At 33.0% G+C, this 12,877-nt stretch overlaps 1 protein-coding gene across 1 annotated transcript in view; it reads right to left on the bottom strand.

The window, feature by feature from the left end:
- Positions 1-9,395: 9,395 nt before the first annotated feature.
- LOC118750908 (proteoglycan Cow-like) overlaps positions 9,396-12,877 on the bottom strand; it is a 51,865-nt gene continuing 48,383 nt past the window's right edge. Inside the window, exon 10 of the mRNA XM_036485650.1 lies at positions 9,396-9,909. Within this exon, the coding sequence (XP_036341543.1) occupies positions 9,803-9,909 (107 nt within the window). The 3' untranslated portion in view covers positions 9,396-9,802. The remainder of the gene's footprint in view (positions 9,910-12,877) is intronic.

Genomic DNA, 12,877 nt, shown 5'->3' on the forward strand with positions numbered 1-12,877 from the left:
TTACTCAATAAGAAAAGAGAGGCTAAGATACGCGCAAGAGAAGAGCTTGAAATACTGGCCGATAGGAGAAACGCACAAAAATTTTATCAGAGAGTTAGGCGACTTACGGAAGGTTTGAAGATCAGAGCGAGATCCTGTGAGAACAACCATGGCGAAATAGTGGCCGATTTCCAGAACATTCTTAGATTAGGGGACAGGTAATAAGATCAACGGAGATAAGGTCAATTGACTTTATTTCCCACCCTGGTGCGAAATAAAGTCAATTGACATTATTACCTTTTTAAAAACGAAATAAAATCCATTGACATTATTTCTCTTTCAAACATTAAATTTGCTTAGCTTCGCGGCGGCCGGCGCGCACACCACGTCACGCTACGCCGCGGCCCCGGGCCTCTCTCCGCGTCTGCCGCCGTGCTGTAACGCAGGTAGATTTATTTTTTGTATACGTTGAAATAAAATTTTTATATTTAAACATCGAGGGCTTATATCTAATAAAACACACACACTTTCCACAAAGATGAGATTCTGATATAAAAATTCACCTAAGCTTTAACTGTCATCAGTGATATTAATGCTACCTTATATAACGACAATTAACTTATATGATCTCGGTTCCGATATTAAATAATCAATAATTGTTTATACCCGCATTGGCACATTGGCTCGTTGAATGTGCCATCTAATAAATAGTGTCGTCGTTCTATTTAGCTGCTTTTAAATGATGTCGTCACAAATTGCTGGCGGAGACATGAACACAGTGTAAGAAAATTCTTTTTCTATAGTTGTTTCCTTATAGAAAGGTTGGTTTCTTTTCCACCTTAGACATTCCGAATTCGTTAAAAATATGCTAATTTAAAACACAGAATTCTTTCAGTGTTCCTCCGGGGTTTTTGGGGTTTGGACTGTTTCTTCAATTTAATAGTGTTCCCTTCATTTTTGTGGAAACGAAACATGTTTTGCAAGTTATGGATCATTTTTACACTCTTTCTTCAAATATTTCTCGTATTCCAGCTGTGCGCAGGCGTTTAGTTTTTCGCATCGTGTTTTTATATATATACGTAATTTAAATTTTTTTTATAAAATCAATTGGTGGTAGTTCATGATTGTGTGTGGATTAATATCACAACACTGAGTATTTGACAATAACCTTTTTCATCTATTAAAAAACAACACTTACGGGGAAATGCTTATTGTAAGAACAACATTTTTTTCTATGAATCGACATACTTAAAGCATTGTTGACGCCATTTCAATTTGAATGAGAAATAGCGTCAATGACTTTATTTCCAAATTTTCGAAGCAAAGTCCTTCTGCACTAGGTCTACCCATCGCATTGCTTCCTCTGCTTCCACTACCAAGTTCCGAGTTGCACACTTTCAAAGCTGGAGCGTCAGTGTCCATTCGAACGACATGGCCAAGCCAACGGAGGCGCCGTAGTTTAATATTCTCCTGCACTTTGCTTATGTCGTTGTAAAGTTCAAAGTTTATTGCTCTCTAAATTTTTACAAAAAAAAAAAAATCGATGGATAAATAAAAAAACTATGAATGGTCAAAGGAAAATGCATAATGATTTTTTGGATGAATTATGAGTACGGCGACCATAATTATGGCAGCTGAATACGGGACAAAAAATAAATTTTGCTCTTTTTTCCACAAATTAGCCATGAAACAGCATTTTATTTGGCATATATTTTTCGATATTTTGTGAATGCAGCACGTAAATATTTAGTTGTAACATCACACTTTCGCTGAATATTTTTCCATAACTTTGTAATTTGTGTTCGGGATTTTCACTCCGCAATATGTGTTTCAAACATTCCTAGGCAGGGCAACATGATGAAAATATCCGGCTACTTTTGAAGCACGAGTGGTATTCAACGGATCATTGTCAGACTTACATATCGACCAAGCACAATGCAGTGAATAGCATCCGGAACGAGCTGAATTGCAAAGCGTTCCCTTGCTTGCACCTTTGAAAACTTCTTTACTTTTACAGTCTTACTCAAACGAAAATACATTGAAAATGTTGGGGCGGTTTTGAACTAAATTCTAAGATAGGGCGTTCTTTAACCATAATCTGAGATTGGGTATTTTTCAATGAAATTCTGAAGCAGAGTGTTCCTGAAAAGTTTTCTGAGAAACGGCGTTTTCGAACTGGCTGCCGAGATAGGTCGATCTTCCACTCAGACATCGATATGTGCTCCTCGATTCGAACCACGAGCATCCTGATTAAAAATAAAAACTATTTGATAGGCATGCCACTTTTATGAGCTGTTAAGGCGCCAAAATACCGAGTACGGGACATTAAAAGAAATACAGAATATTTGGTGTCCCATATGAAATAACAAAATTACCAGGGATGCAAAAAAAGAGGACTGCCTCGTATAATACAGGACGGATGGTCACCGTAATTATAAGCAAGAAAGGATGTTACTCATACGCCATGTGTATACCTGTACACTGCGTATAAAGCAGGGATTACATAAGTTGTATGTACATTTGTACAGATTTATATATTTTAGCAGACATAGGTGGTTGGTGTTGTCTAGAAATAATGAGGTCATCTTAATAACAACTTGCCAAACAACACAACACATGTAGAAATCGTGTGATTCCAGCTTAAGTGACATTTTCCATGTTAAAGTTAGATTTTTTTTTTCATTCATAATGCAAACCTGTATTGTAAATATCTTGGGAAAATTACCTAATCTACATAAACGGTATACAGATCCGTAATCTTTTTTACGTGCCTTGGCGTTTTTCTGTGTTATTTTAGCGTTTCTAAGTAATTTTTGTTATTTTACTACGCACCTTTTTTCTTTCCCCTTCCACCATGAATAAAAAAGCCACTTAAATATTTGTTTTTAGCATTAAATGATTTTTATTAATTTGAATGTTATCAATAAATGAAACACATCATAAAAACAATTTATTTGGTAACTGCAAATGTCAAAGTGCACCACCAACGACCATAATGCAATTATGACATTTACTCATACACATACAACTTTATACATACATACATAAGTTGCATGAATAAAAGCGATTAATTTGACCATCGTTATGTTTGCATGTATGTCTGAATGTATGTTAGTATGTATACAGGCATTTATGAATCGAATTACATATAAGCTGGATGTATGTATGTATGTACATATGTATATGTATGTCTAGGCATATTAATGTAATGCATAGTTTTATTTGGTATTACAAATTTATTTAAAAAACGCGCATTAGTTATTGTTTGGTACGGCTGTAGGCAATACCGCATAGTATTCGTTAAAAAGATATATGTATGTATGTAGGTATGTACGAAAATTGAAAATCCAAAGAGTAAATCAGCATTAGCGCGAAAATGACTGATAGTGTGTTTAATTTAATTGTATAGCCATACATATATACATACAGTGGGGAGCAGAAATGAGTACAGGGTGATTTTTTTTAAATATGGTTCAAAAGTATTTTTGTGTAATTATTTTTTGTTTTTTTGAATACATGAAACAACAGCACCATTTATCCCATCATGCTAATAGTCTAAGATCCGACAAAGGCACGACCTTCACTCATCTGTTTAATGGATGAAATCTTTATTCTATAAAATTTAACGTGTTAATAAATATTTTGCGAGTAGGTTGGCTGCTTTCGATTGGCATATATGCAATTCTTTCATTAAACAAATGAGTGCAAAATTAAACAAAAAAATGTATAATAATTTTTGAATATTTATTTTATTGAATATAATTTTTAATATATTAAAAATATTCTGGCCAGCCAGCCAACCCACTTGCGAAATATTTCCTAACAGGTTAAAGTTCATACAAAGTAGTTTTCATGTGCATTAAACAGATAAATGAAGGTCGTGCCTTTGTCGGATTTCCTACTATAATTATGATATGCAATGGATCGAGAATACCCCTATTGGCTTTCCTGTGTTTGCATAGGTCAAATTCATTCTAGGTATTATAATAATGCTCGCAGCATAAAATTAAATCAATTTGATTGAGCTATCGCAATTTCTGACAAACACTTGTTATGCTCGTATGCAAAAAAGCAATTAAAAAGAAAGAAGTAATTTTTAAGCAAAAAACACAACCGACTTTAATTCTAATATATAATCGGATGTAACTAAATTAGTATGGGACCACCTGTGAGACACTACATTTGCGATAGAAATCGGTTGACGTGGCCCAAATTTATGCGGTAAAATACATAAAAAAATATTCCGACGATTTGATAACCTGCTCCTTTTTTGAAGTCGATTAAAAAGAAAATAAAAGTAGGAAAAAAGGATATGCATATGCTACATACATACAACAACGTTTTTTTTTTTAATACAAATACGTAGTGGGATTTTGTTTTCAATTTTTAGCTGCTTGTATGTGTAATCGTGTAGTGGATGCGTGATATTTTTTTATGAATATGTATGTTTATGTATATGTATGTTTGTATGTATGCGTATATTCGCGAGAATGTTTATTTATGTGATTTATTTTTATTTTTTGGTTTATTTATGTAATTTTTTGCTAATTAGGCCTGTTAGATTTGCAGTAATCAGTTTAGTTGTTTCGAAGCCAATTTCCGCCGGAAGTACAAAAAAAAAAACAAAAACAATCTACTTTTTCATGTTTCCATGTTTTGGGTTCGATAATTTCAAACTAAGTACAAATATTTTATGCAAACATTTTCACTATACATTTTTCCGCCAGTGCTCTTCTGATTTATTCGCAATAAATAATTACATTAATTTCCTCATTTGCCTTATTTGTGTCATTTCTCAAAAAAAGCATTATCCTTAATAACTAGTACCTAATCATATACATACACATTTTTTATTTTTTGTTCTCTTGCTTTAAACTATACTTTTATATTTGCTGTTTTGCTGGTGATTTCTGGTGAGATTTTTAATTCTCATGCGTGCACGAAAATTACATATAAATATGTATGTATGCTTTATTTATTTGATTTTCCTATTTTTTTTTCTTTGTTTATTTTTCTTTTTGTTGTATACTCTTTTTAAACGGTAATGGTATGCATGTGTTTTTGTTTCATATTTCATCAGAATCCAATTTTAGCAAAGTAGCAATTGTTGTATTTATTAGCTAAAAATGCTTATAATTGATAGGTTCACACTTCATCTGCTTGTTTTTGGTTTAGGGTTTTCATTTTTATACTCGTAATTTTGTCTCGTACTTGGCTGCAGCTTAATTTAATAAATAAATAGTTTATCAGCTTCATTATTGGATAGCGTTTTTTTTTTCATTAGCTTACTCAATTACCGTCAATTAGACGATAGAATAAGGTTACTGTATATTTTCGCTGCTTGCCTTCGCTTTGGTTTTTATTTTTAGTTAGCTTTTTCAACTGATGTGCTTTTTTTGCTTAAATATTATCGCTTCTACCGTTTCATAATTTTCGGCTTCTATTTGTTTTTGTTTTGTTATTTAGTTTTGTTTCAAGCTCGCCAAAATTCTCTTAACTGGCTTCATATACGTACATACATAAGCATACATTTATCTTTTTAGCTTTCATTTTCTTTCTGCGAATGCAGTCGTCTGTAAATTTGAACGGCGTGTGAATGTACCGAAACTAATCTGTACAAATGTGTACATAAATAGGGTATTTAAAAATAAAACTTGTGACTTGCTTCCAGTGTTGCAGTTGAATTTTGTTAAATGCAGATGTCATGCACTCTCATGCGTTTGAATAGGGACAGTCGATTTTCTTCTGGGCTAACTTTTTTTTATTTAATTTCCATTATTTTTCGGTTAAATGGAAGTATATTTTCTAAAAAAAAAAACATTTAAATGACACTTTTAAACTATATAGAGAATTAAGAAAATTTTCTTAAAATTTCAAACTGTTTTCTCCGAATTTTTTTGAGCATGCAGTTTTGTATTCCATTCAATTTTAGCTAAAAAATGCAAGTTTTAAATGCATAGCTAAAAATTACCGTGGATTTTTGAAAATTTTTTTCTGACGCTCTTCCGCAACTTTTTCCATATAGCGCATGCTCGCGTTTTTTATACTGAAAAAAAAATAAAAATAAAATCTGAGAAAAAGTGTAAAATTTTGATGATTTTTTTTTAATTCTCTACAAAGTTTGAAACCTGCATACAAGCTATGGTTCTTGTTAGGGAATGAACTGTATTTTACAGGGATGTCGTAGTCGTAGTTTTGTTCCCTAGAAAGTTAAAAACATAAACACGGGAATGAAACCTATGGGAGTGTTTTATCAAGAACGAAAGTCAGAAAAAAAACTCTCAGGAACATTCTCATCGGGAATTATATAAGAATAAAAAAGTCCTGGGGAACTTCGCAAAGGATGCATGTGGCACAACTATAAAATAAAAATAAGTTATATGATGAATATGTTAAACAAAGGTTATTATGAAATGAGCCTTTGCTTTAGCTCGGCCGAGTGGCGTAACAATACTTACGGAACATTTCTAAGAAAATAAAATGAGAACAAAATTAAAAATTTCAGAACCTAAATAAATACTTCTACCACAAAAGTTAAATGATGGATGATCGTTTCTTTAAATAAATGTTGCCCCTCCACGGCACAAAATATGCTTGATGTTACACTCACCCCTGTTAAAGGGCATGTTTTTGCCTTCTTTTCCTTGTTCAGCTCACGTCGTATTTCATAATATTGTCTTTTAAGCAACCATCTGGTTTTTAGGGCAATCATCAGCCCTGAAAAAGCTTTTAAGAAACGAACACAAAATATCCTCATCGAAAAAAGAGAGAAAAGGGCAATCGAAAGGCGACATTTTTCAGAAGAAACGAAAGCACCATGAAATAAAAAAAATGCTTTTCTTTCTAAAAACGAAAAATCTAAAAATTCCAATAAAAATATGAATTAAAGAAATTCATAAAAAAAAACAAAAAATGCGAGTAAATTTATATACTTTATTTCTTGCGCGAAGAATATATAAAGCTTAAAAGGGCCTTGCCCGCAGGCAAGGCGGTGTCCATCACCGATTTAACGCAATAAGAGTAAGTCGGAAGAATGGAGAGGACTTCTACCCGCATAAGAAAAAGGCAAATATAAAAAAAGCTAAGACAATGATACTCAAAGTGAGCTTTTACTCTATGTACGCCCATATAAAATCTACAAAAAGCTTTAAAAAATTTAAATTTTCTGCTTTATACTCCCTTTAGTAGAACTTCATTCAAATTAGCGTTGGCCATAGAAATCTTTTATTCGTTAACAGTCATATGTTACACGCACAAGCATCTTAAAAAAAACTTTGCAAAAACCAATCGTTATTTAAATTAGTGAAAATTAGAGAGAGATTTTATTTTGCATACATTTACATAAATCTAAATCTAAAATTTATTAAAAGCTTTAAAAAGCTTCTTGCACTGGCTGCACTTCATATTAGACTAAGTTTTGCTCATGTAAAAGTTCAGACGAATTTATTATTTTAGCAAAAAAAAAAACAACAAAACTATCGTATAGCGAAAAATAAGGAGAAGGTAGAATAAAAAATGTTCAATTTTTTTATTGTGGTATTGATTTATTTATTTTCACATCTATACTTTTATAACGCTGCAGTTGACAAACAATCATCATTATTTTTTACCGTTACACTCAAAAGCTTTTCATCATCATTAAATAGTACATACAACTATGTTGGCAACACTTTCCATTTTTTAAGGTAGGTAGCAGTTTCATATTGATTACTGTTTTTGTATTTGTATGAGTTTACAGTTTTAGTTGTTTATTCGTATTATTTATTAGCCTTAATTTAAATTTGCAAAGCAGCTATGTTTGTTATACATAAGTGCTAGCCAGCTCATATCGCCCATACTATCTTATTGCAAAGTTTCTGTTTCATTCATTGTTAGTTAGAAACATGTTAGAGGTATTCTCTTAGCCATGTAAAACCGTGTACAGATAGCATAAGAAAACCACTTCTATCGTGAAATTCGTGCATCGTGCAAGGCTCTTGCAAGACTTAGTGAATACCCCTATTACTCTTTTTCGTATTAATTGTTTTAAGATTCAGCAAGAACTAAACCATCAAAAAAAAAAAACAAAAATGAAAAACTGTAATAGCCAGTTTTATGAAAGAAATTTAAGTGAATAATGGTTTTTTTTTTTATTTGAATTTAATATGTAAATTGACAAAAAAAAAAATATTTTTCACTTAAATTTCTTGCGTAAAACCGGTTGTAAGTGTTGCTGTGTTAGCATGATTTTTGTAGTTAGTATCAATAATTTATTGCTTACATACAGTTATTTGTTGCAGCAAATGCTGCTTCTTAAATCGTTTTTAGTTAAATATTCATTTACTTGCATTTATTTTTTATTTTCAAAAACTTATCACAAAATTTATTGGGCGGAATTTTAGCGTGTACGATACATAATATTATGTAATGAGCAGAAGACGAAGAAGAGTATTAATTTATGTGAAACCTAAAGAAATTAGAATCATATTTGTACATACATACATATGCAATTAGATATGTATGTATGTATGTACGAAACTTTAAAATGAGTATACATATATATGTACATATGTACGAGTTTGAGAATGTGATAACCAACTTCTTAGTCTCTAATTTGCTGTAACTTTTGACTTTTATTAATAGGTGTGTGTATGTGTGTGTGTGTTTTTTTTACTTATAATTCTTAACTTTTTTTCACTTGCTTTCCTCTAATTTTCTACACTTTATAAGCTTATAAGCTAATGACGGCATAAAAATTCAACCAAGAAAATTAATCGTATTACGAGCAGGATCTATGTATGTACATAGATGCGTTTCTTCGCTATTTTTTGCGCTTGCTTTTTCCCTTTCTTTGGAATTGGTATAAATGGTAGGGGAGCTGGCGCCGGCGCTGGCGATGTGTAGGTGTATATGTGTAGGTATGTAGGTATGATGCATTTTTATTTACTATATTTGTTTGCAGGTTTACACACTTGTTTGTTTGCCGTTTTACCTTCTGACAGTTTTTGCTTTTCTATTAAAATGAAAATAACATTCTTTACGATTTCTATTCGATTCTGGATATTTTTTAATTTAAATTTCTTAAATTTTGCAAATCTGCATAAGCATTGCAGCAAACTTCTTTTAATCAGCTCTTTTATTTTTCTACTTATTCCTTATTAGATACTAACAATATGTACTTTGCAATGGCAGCATTCAAAGTGTAAGCCGAATGCAAATCTGCGCATGAAAACCGAGCAATATAAATTTGAGAACAAAGTTTACGTTATCTGAGGTTGAGTGTGAGAAAATGAGCTAAACTATTTGTTTTTTGTTTAAATTTTCATCTTTTACTTATGCTGTTTTGTCTTTATATAAAAATCAATTTCAATATAAAGTTAATTTTTTTCTTATCGCAAGCACTTTTAATTACCTACATATACATATTTTTCGTTTTGCATTCTCTACGCGTTTTTATGTAAATACAAAGGTTACTTGACTCTACATCAATGCTTGTTCGTCTTGCTCTTCTTCTTCTTCTTCTTTGTTTTATTATATATGTATGTATGTATGTACTTATGTAAATGTAGCTGTTTGCTTTATATATATGTATGTTGTATATTTTTACTTGTGTAAAGTAATGCTTTAAGTAAATGAAAATCATAAGTTTGAGATATCATTTCTTACTTAACACTCTGGTGTTGCTTCACCTCTTGCACTCGTTGTTCGGTCGCTTTTGGCTACATACATACACACATATGTATGTATGTATGTATAAGAAATCCCAATTTATCTGCTCCAAATCATTCCTGCTGTTGAGCGTTTTTTTTTTTCAAAACTCTGCCACCATTAAGTTTTATTTCGCTTAGAATACCAGCATTTGATCGGCACTTCCTTCCGCACTGTCATCGTCGTCGGTATCCTCATCTTCATCGTCGGAGGTGAGCGATGAGGCATTATTCACAACAGACTCTGTGTCAACAAAGGAAATAGAGAAAGAAGAAAAGAAAATAAAAATTACCTTGTAGTGAAATGGGAATGCCGAGAGCTAAAAAGTTGTGCTGGCACATTAGTTAGTCAGTTTGACAGATTTGATTGGCTTAAAAGTTAAATTCGATCTACCCAATGCGGCGGAAGAGCACTATTTTTACTTCTGTACGAAAGTATGTACTATGTGTACATGAATGTATGTATGAATTAGAGGTTTACGCCGACGGGCTTTGCGGCGGCGACGCCGGCGCTACTGCCCATAAGGCAGACTCCATGAGGCTAGTTATCTTATCATGTCATCTCGTCAGCGTTAGGCATTCGCCATGCCAATCCAGAATATAGTTCTACTTAATTCATTCTTGAATTGGTTTTTGAATTTAAATAGGGGCAGGGCTGAGGTATATACTAGAGATGGGCACGGGACATCGGGACTCGCGAGGGCCACGTACTAATTTCAAAATGGCCGGGATGCACGGTGTCGGGAAGGTCTTTAATAATTTTGCGGGCGGGACGGGGCTCCCGATAAAAGTTGCAACCTCCGAGAATTCAGAAAATTTTCTTTAAAAACGTCTTATGAAATAAGCACTTTTTTATGTTTTATTGAGACGAAAACGAAATAACCGAAGATGCCAGATCTTTCATTGTTTTCGTTATTATTTGAAATTAATTTGAAATATGAATTAATCTTAGATAGATTTAGTCCCGTGCCCATCCCTAGTATATACATACATACATGGTTCTCTATGTTCTCTACTGATCTATAAAACAAATGAAAAATTAAGTTAATGGATTAATTTTTGTCGCTATTACAAATTTTTGAAATAATCTTATTTGCCGTTAAGTTAAATTACGGAGTTGTTACGATTTTTTTCGGATTGTGGATTGAAAACAAGGGCGGTCTACTTTTTACCAACAGTTTAAACCATCAACCAGAACGGGCCTTTTGACCCACTGTTTAAAAAGTCGCTTATAGATGGTTAAAATTTCCACTAAAATATTAAGCACCAAATTTTTCTAATCATAACCGAATGTAATGAAAAATAATACTAATTTTTACCAAAAAGCGTGAACTTTTATCCATTAAACATTGCGATGCGATGGAGCAAAACCTTCCTGGGTTTTGATCACCACTTAAGAATGCTAACGCGATTTTCACACAACCATCTATGCAGTACTTGTATACGTATGTGGGACCTCAGAATAAAATAACTTACGAATGTAAAAATTAGCCAAAAAAGGTTTTTTTACACGATTTTATTAGATTTAGCACGACTAAAAAAAGCCCCTTAATCGAAATTTTAATGAAAAAATTTTTTTGGGTGACATAATAATTGTGGCGAACTAGCGGCGAAAATAAAAAATTAAGGTATATTCCAAAGCGAATCTATAAAATGTGGTGCTACCGGCGAATTTAGATTTTCGCTACGATTGTACTGATTGTTAAAAAGATGTGTTCGTTGTAAATTGTTGTATTACGAATTCGCCTTGTTTACAACAAACACATAATGTTGACAATCTGCAAAACTGCAGCGAAAATCTAATTCGCCGGTAACACCACCTTGTATAGATTCGTCTTGGCATCATCACTGGCGCATTTTCGCCGTTGGATTCGTCGGATCTGTCAAAATATTGTGAATGTTACTGCCATCCCTAAATCGGCGCCTCAAGCGCCAAGCAACTGTCAAAAATCCTCATGCCTATACAATTTGTATGAAGCATCCCACAACAACGCGGCCTTAACGACGAGCAAATGGAATTTTAATTTTTAACAGGGCGTTACGTGTTGAAGTTGGTTGCAGAAGACGGAAAGAAAGAGAAATGACAAAAAGGTGAAAGAGGAAATGAAAATAAAAACGAGAGGACTTGAGAAAAATGTCAAAAATTACGCCGCGTTGATTTGGGGATAGCGCGCGCTGACACTCGTTGACAAATGGAAAACGCAACGCTTAGCGCTCCAATTTAGGGACGGCACTTATTTACATTCGCTTCGCCAAAGACATTCGCTTCACAACTCATAAAACCGTCAACTTTTCAAAATCTGTTTAGGGAATTTTCCTTTCTAATTTGTTTTCATAGCAGGTTAAGTATGTCTATTTTTGTATTGTTGTACATAAAAACTTAATAATATTTTTTTTTTTTGTATGAATAATTTATTTTAATTAACCTTTTTTCTATGTAATTCAGGTCCTTTTTTACACAGTTTTTATTAGACGCGGGTTTGTCTGGAACGTATAAAAACAGAATAAAGTATATATCACTATTCAATATAAAAAAATGTCGCCATTGTGACTAACTCTGTGGTCATTAAATGCTCATAATAAGCAACTCAAAGATCAACTAAAGCGTTCCATATGTTTTGCGTAATTTCCAAAAGCATAGATATTTGGCAAATCTAACCCATGCTTGTTGCCACTTAAACATATCATCTGTGAATATAATTGTAAACTTTGGATAATTCGAGTAACTTGTATGCCGGCACACTTGCATACTTGCGTAGTTTGTACTTCACCCATAAACTTGTGGGAAATCGGCAATCAGCAAGTCACTTGTGCCCCAGCAATATTTCCTTGGCACAAATCACTTTCAATGCAGAAGGGACATTTAATATTGGCAGCGTTATTCACCTTCGGCACCATAAGCCTACTAATTAAAGCCCAAGCGGCTAGTGGACAACAAGACAGCTGCTGCCAGCCATTGCCAAGCAATTAACTATGCAAGAAGTTTAAACTCGAAAGTTTTGCAACTGCCAACCCATGCTCTTAAGCAAGCTCGCATACTTAAAACTTTCTTTGGAATACTAAGTATGCAGCCATGCGGATTTTTTCTTTGTTTTATAGTTATTTGTAAAGTCATGTTCTTCCATTCACACATACCTACATACATACTCGCTAACTCTATAAGCCAATCGAATAACATGCCTATCTACTTACTAACCAATTTACCTGTGCCT

This window comes from Rhagoletis pomonella, unplaced genomic scaffold, assembly GCF_013731165.1.
Source record: "Rhagoletis pomonella isolate Grant_MI unplaced genomic scaffold, Rhpom_1.0 Rhpom_scaffold_00447, whole genome shotgun sequence".
In the NCBI taxonomy this organism is placed as follows: Eukaryota; Metazoa; Arthropoda; class Insecta; order Diptera; family Tephritidae; genus Rhagoletis; species Rhagoletis pomonella.